Genomic DNA, 6,754 nt, shown 5'->3' with positions numbered 1-6,754 from the left:
TACATATTATGCGTTTGATATCTAATATAAAACGATAGAAAAGGATAAAAATAAATGCCCGAAATGTCTGCTTATTAAAGCGGATCTAAAACGCTGCCTATGGGAATGCCCCTGTATATCTGATTTTTGGGACCAGGTTCTAATATATATACATGACATGACAAAAGTGGTAACTGTGAAGGAATCTCTTTGGTTTTATTTGGGAACATGGAGGGGTGGAAAGAAGTTAATGGGGACTCAGGAATCCCAAGGATTGCTGATATTATACTCCTGGCAGCTAGAAATTCTATAAATGGTGCAATGGGTGAAGTATGGCCCTCCAAACTTGGAAACGGTTAGAACATATCTCACTCAGCTAATGACCTCAGATAAAATGGAAATGGAGACCAATAAGGAACAAAAAACAGAAAATTGTTTTATAAAATGGGAACCCTTTATTGACGCCCTACCACAGAGTGAAAAAAACAAATATATCAGGCTTTCCCGCACATACATCCTGTAATCTCTTGCGGCAATTTGCACAAGGGCATAGATGAGGTAAAGAGAGGGAGAAAATAACAGGTTAAACGGGTATCAAGACAGGAGAACAGTATATCCAAACCTAACATCTGTAATATGTGTCTGACTAAAGAACAGAAAAGCTGGCGCCTCCAAAAAGAAAATAATAAAACTGACCAAATAGAGTCCAAAGGTATATGGAATGGAGTCCCGAGGGGAATCTTCAGTGAAGTCTCATATACAGACAAACAAACATAAAAAACAAAAACAAGAGAGACAAAAGAAAAAGATCATAGTGCAACTAAACAAAACCAATATAGCAAACAAATACTGAAAAGATTGGCAAAGAGTTAATCACAAATGTAATGCAATTAAATATTAATAAAACAACAAACACATGAATGTAGGGCTAAAGACACTTATTAAGTTGAATCATCCGGTATGAGTAAAATTAAAATCCTACTTACAGCAAAGCTGAAGAATAAAAACCCATATTCTTCAGCTTTGCTGTAAGTAGGGTTTTAATTTTACTCCTACCGGATGATTCAACTTAATATTTGTTTGTTATATTGGTTTTGTTAAGTTGCACTATGATCTTTTTCTTTTGTCTCTCTTGTTTTTGTTTTTTATGTTTGTTTGTCTGTATATGAGACTTCACTGAAGATTCCCCTCGGGACTCCATTCCATATACCTTTGGACTCTATTTGGTCAGTTTTATTATTTTCTTTTTGGTGGAGCCGGCTTTCCTGTTTTTTACTGCTTGTATTCGTTTGTGTACACCTTTTTGCCTAGGCAGCCCCCTTTTTAAGTTTAAAGTGTACTTATTGTATGTGTGTCACTCATAGTGTCATCCATTTTCATTCACTGCATTAGCACTGTTTTCACTGCTCTTCCCTTTTATGTGTCTGACTAAAGTTGTTTTGTACATTCTGTGAGTTAATTATTTAATTTAAAAATTGTGTATTTTTGTATTGTTGAGTTAAGTTTGAGCATCCGATTTATACTTTTTACTTATATATATTTTTTCTTTTAAGTATAATTTAAACATGGAAAATTGTAAAGATGTGTTGAAATCTGTCATGTTTACCAGCAATGTTGGAAAATCAATAAAAAGAACAATGAGAAAAAAAAGTCTAATGGAGAATTGATGTACGGAAATAAAGGGTAACAAATAAGATGGAATGGAATGGAATGTATGGATGGAATGTAGATGTATGTAATTTATATTTTTTTCAGCACAGCCATATGAAAATGTTTCTCTAAACATGTGAAGATAAAGAGTTTAAAAAAACCTCACAAGAAATCACCAATAATTGTAAATTATTGCTCCAGAATATGGCATATATGGCAGAATACTGCTTAGTACTATGACTCTTGGTTTCAATAAGCAATATCTTATAGGTTTTTTTTCAGAGAAATAACCTATATTTACTTTTAGACTTGTTTTGTTTGCAATGGTTCTTAACTTATTGCAATATTCTAGTTTCATTGAAACGAAATATTCCACCTCTTTGATCAAGAATATTTTTCATACATTATAGTTTGGGGACCTCGAAAACAATTGTGGTTTATTGACTTGTGCAAAACTTCCATATCTGGCAGAGAATGGTTTGCATGCTTTATCTCTAAAGATAATCATGATAACATCCACTCTTAGGTCATCTGTATAGTGTTTACTAAGGATGCACATAGAAACTGACAGTAGTATGGTAGCTATGTGGTTTAAGCAGTTGCCTGAGGTCTGTGTAGTCCCCGTACTGTACGTTTAGAATAAACACTTTTTCCTAGAATGGACATTTCTTTCATTTCATGTATATTCTTCCAACGTACTGTATGGGTTTAGTATGTACTGAGGACCACATCCTAAGTATACAAAATGCTGAGGTTGAACTCTGAGGACGTATGGTTTTCCAAACAAAACTATTATGCAACTACTTGGATCCATAGGAACGGGAAAAAGGCAAGGACATAAGATAATGTACTAGGAAATGTTTTATTTTTATAATAAGCTCTTAGCAGTAAAATGGTATGTTCTTATTATAAGGAAAATGTAAGTGTCCAACAGAACATGAGACAAAATAAACAAAGCAGTTTCCCCAACAATTCCTCAGCCCTTGTAAGCACTTATGCAAACATTTGTTATTTTAATGAATATTCCAATTTATTTTATATTTCAAGCAAACACATAAGTGTCCTTACATATAGCTAATGATTTTGTCATTTAATTGTTATTTTGCATTGACAGAAGAAAGAAATTAAAGAGGCATTTATTGATTATATTTTCAACATTTCGAAAGATCAAGCTGGACATTGTAAAACCTCCCTCTCCTTGCGCGCTATAACATACACAAGGTGGTCATAATCTAACATATCACAGCCCTTTTTGCTGGGTAGCACATCCATATTCTCAATTATGTACCCTGCATCCCTGAGAGCCTCTCTTAAAAATGTCTCATCATATGGCAATATAAAGAACTTGTGCTCACCAATCGTATAATATGTCATATTAAATGCCCCAAAGAGTAACAGGTGACCCCCAATATTCAGTAGTGATGTCAATTTTCTCAGGTTGCTCCGGTAAGCTTCCTTGTCTCTGCTAATAACATGTAGCACCCAAAGGCTGAGCACACAGTCCACTTGTGGCAAGACGACAGGGTCTAGAGGATTGTCTTTAGAAACATCCCATTTTACAACCTGTTTGACGGCTCTTCTTACTTTGTCTTCCTTTACCTGCCAATCCTCTCTGAAATGAAACACAACATACTATTATTAGTGTCTGAATACATACATATACAGTATACGGTATAGGTGAAAGTAAAATGACTGACAATAGAGATGAGCTAAATATGTTACACAAAGTCATACAATGCACATGGAAGCCCTTTCACAATGGAAGTATTTTCAGTGTAAGGAAATGTGGACCTTTATCTCATTACTAGCTGAAGCATGTGCTATTTGTATCAGCAGATCTCAGCCATACATGTCCCCCATTATTCCTTTATATGGATCACCTTAACTCCCATAATTCCCATGACATGGACATTGCAGCTTTCTGTAGGAATAACCTGTGTTACTTTAGATCAAGAATGAAAGTGTAAATCATTGGAGTCACTCACAGACTGCTGGTTTTGCAGCAAGTTTAGCATTACAGGGACTATTCCAAGATCATCAAAATAGGGACAAAACCAGTGCAAAAACTGCACCAAATTTGTCATAGAAGAAATCCCATTGATAATGTAATTGCAGTTAATTCTCCACTTCCCAAAGCCTAGTGACTTTGATAAATTACCCTTTTTTATCTCTGATGCCATATTTCCCACAAAAGGGCACTCAATAACTATAACCCTTGACTACAGTGAAAACTGCCTAAATTGCCAGATAATTTTGTTTCTCTACTCATTAGTTTTTTTGTTGTTTTGCTATTTATTTTCAGCAGCAAAACCTCAAAGACCAATTTAAACAGCAGAGAAACCCAGGCATTTTCTTTTGTTTTACACTTTAATTCATTGGTTAATGCTATATAAAGACTGAGACATATAATAGGCTGGATTTATAAGAAGCCAAATGCAAATCTCCGTTGCTCAGAGATCGGTGCCGTCCGTAAATACATTGGTGTCCATAATGACTGAATAGCACCGGTTCTTTCCTCAGTGCTTTACATATTGAGCAAAGAGACATTGGCCCAATAGCAACCAGTAAAGATTAACACTGTAGGGTCTCCCATTAAAAGGTTGGACCCGGCAGCTCTGTCGTGATCACCTCCACCCCCAACGCCACAGACTTTTAATTATTCGGAAACTTGGAAATATGTTACCTGTTGCCTTCTAGGTCACAAAGAGCCTTTGCTGCATATGACCACTCAGCAGCTCCTGGATCCTTTTTAAGCCATTTCTCAAATTCCTGGATGCTGGGGTCACTAAACTCTATCACAATAATCTCTTTGAAGATATCACTGGCTGATAAGAGATGGTAAACTGTTGGGCCCACAGAGATATCAATCAATGTGTCTCCTCTCACACGCCCTGCACCAAAGTTAAAAAAGAATAAATTGCACTTTCATTATATATATATATTTTTTTTAAATCATATTATCCCAATACAATAAGGAAAACATTTCACATGTCCATGCATTTCTTACAGGCAGGCAATATACTCATATTTTGATCTAAATGTTACATTATCTCAATTACATTTTATCTCACTGAAAGCCTTCATTTGTTACATTGCTGTCTGCGTTATGTGACTCTAATCCCGGAAGGATGAAGAACAAAGAAAATAACCCATTCAGGGACTGCATACATTTTTGCCTATAAAGGGGTCCACAGATGTAGCCAGACTTACGGTCTCTGGAGCCGCGGCTGAAAAGGCAAAAATCTGCGGTTCCAGGGACAGCGTCTGCCGTGGCCGTGCTGTGGGGTTTCCTTGCTTCCAGATTGGACTTCCCTTAGCGATATAGAATCGTAACAAATCCATATGTCTTGGTGCGACAATGTATAAAACCCATTTTGATGCATGTGGTATCATCTGTGGCAACTATTTTCACTAAGTAGAAAATGACGCTATGGGTGGAATTAGAGGCGGAGTTTGAAGTTTGTCAGATTCACACATTTACAGATGATTTGTATCTGATAATTGCAAACATGCAACACATTTGTGTGCCAAAAATGAGTCAGAGTTCTCTGTTAACTTTTTCTTAAAGACAAATACAATTAAGACAATGCAATTCTTAATGCAATCATGATGCACAGCATACACAAAATAAACAAACAAACATGCGCCATATGTAAGAATCGTTATGTTAGAACATAGATTGCTAATTACTACAGGTAAGTGAAGGCATTTTTGATGCACTGCATTCTTTCCTTTCATTTGCAAAACACGACTTTTTACCCACTTGGTATCTAACCATGTAATGGGAAGATCAGGACAAGAGGAAGCCTGCACATAAAGAGTTCATTGACATGACTTTTATGCATTAATTAATTAATTACAAAATGATTAGTAAATTCATTTTTGTATTAGCGGAATAATTCATACAAACATTTTTTGTACAGAAAATATCTGCTGTCTCCACAAATTCATTCTATGTCAACAATAAATATACAAACCTGCAGAGAAAGTTTCATGTAATTGTTTCAAAGGATAATCCACGAGTTCTTCTATCAAGTGATATTTGTCATCACAGAAATACGTCTCTACAAGTACTTTTGGATCAAGTTCTTCATCATGGTAATCTTTGTGGAGACTGGAATCCATTGCAAGTCTTTGGTGCAAGATTTGTGGTGCCTCTCATGTGATGTTGGATGTCTTTTATGTCCTTCAAAAAACAAATATGACATCTCACAAGCCATCAGAACAAACATGAAGATGGGGTGATACTTAACTATATTTGGTCATAAGCTATTTCACATATTGACACTGCTAATATTGTCCAATATGCTATTTGTTTTTCACCTAGTTTTTGTCTTTCTATTAGTTGAGAAGCGACACGCCATCATATCCCCAGGGTTTTCTTATAATGTTTTATAGTTTACTTAAAAGAAAAATAAACAACTTTTTTTCAGTGTCAGCAAAACAAAGCTATTTAAATATCAGAAAAGTCAGAAATAGAGATTGGCGGTCTGGTCCGAATGCATTTCTCGAATTTTCTCTGATTGTTTAGAACAAATCCAAATTCCCCCAGAGAAATTCGATTGCGGGTTGGGTACTAAAAAATCCAAAATTGGATACTATCCGGACTGATTTTGAGAGAGGAGATAATGGTATATTGGTTTCAGACCCAATGGAAGTGGAAGCATTCTGCTTTTTTTTCTTTCAGTGACAATCCGACAAGCGTTTTTCCAATGCATGGGTGGTTTGTTAAATATATATATATATATTGTATGTGAACTCAGTATGTGTCTGTCAGATGGCTCAGTGAATATTACAAATATTCGCCCTTTCCTCTGTTGCTCGACTGCTAAAACTCTGACTCAGGCCCTCATTCTCTCCCGTCTCGACTACTGTAGCCTCATGCTATCCGGCCTTCCTGCCTCTCACCTGTCTCCCCTAAAATCTATCCTAAACGGTGCTGCCAGAATCACTCTACTCTTTCCTAAATCTGTCTCAGCGTCTCCCCTGCTGAAATCGATCTCCTGACTTCATATCAAATCCCGTATCACACATGCAATTCTCCTCCTCACTTTTAAAGCTTTACACTCTTCTGCTCCTCCTTAAATCTCATCCCTAATTTCTCGCAATGCACCATCCCGACTCG

General features: G+C 36.1%; 1 protein-coding gene across 1 annotated transcript; it reads right to left on the bottom strand.

Annotated features, from left to right (window-relative positions):
• Nucleotides 1-2,697: 2,697 nt before the first annotated feature.
• On the bottom strand, nucleotides 2,698-5,772 carry LOC142498050 (nicotinamide N-methyltransferase-like). The gene is made up of 3 exons (XM_075606557.1): nucleotides 5,607-5,772; nucleotides 4,313-4,520; nucleotides 2,698-3,241 (listed from the first exon to the last, which is right to left on the bottom strand). The coding sequence occupies exons 1-3, from the start codon at nucleotides 5,752-5,754 to the stop codon at nucleotides 2,797-2,799; spliced, it is 801 nt and encodes a 266-aa protein (XP_075462672.1). The 5' UTR covers nucleotides 5,755-5,772; the 3' UTR covers nucleotides 2,698-2,796.
• Nucleotides 5,773-6,754: the final 982 nt, after the last annotated feature.

The sequence above is a fragment of the Ascaphus truei genome, chromosome 6 (assembly GCF_040206685.1).
Source record: "Ascaphus truei isolate aAscTru1 chromosome 6, aAscTru1.hap1, whole genome shotgun sequence".
Taxonomy (NCBI): domain Eukaryota; kingdom Metazoa; phylum Chordata; class Amphibia; order Anura; family Ascaphidae; genus Ascaphus; species Ascaphus truei.
This window is presented reverse-complemented; position numbering and strand designations above follow the sequence as displayed.

Bases quoted from the DNA above. Each gene is read 5' to 3' on its own strand.
- LOC142498050 (XM_075606557.1), bottom strand. From the start codon at position 5,754: ATGGATTCCAGTCTCCACAAAGATTACCATGATGAAGAACTTGATCCA. The intron at 4,521-5,606 runs GTTTGTATATTT...ACTTTGGTGCAG, and splicing joins ACATGAAACTTTCTCTGCAG to GGCGTGTGAGAGGAGACACA. The intron at 3,242-4,312 runs GTAACATATTTC...GTTTCATTTCAG, and splicing joins TGTGACCTAGAAGGCAACAG to AGAGGATTGGCAGGTAAAGG.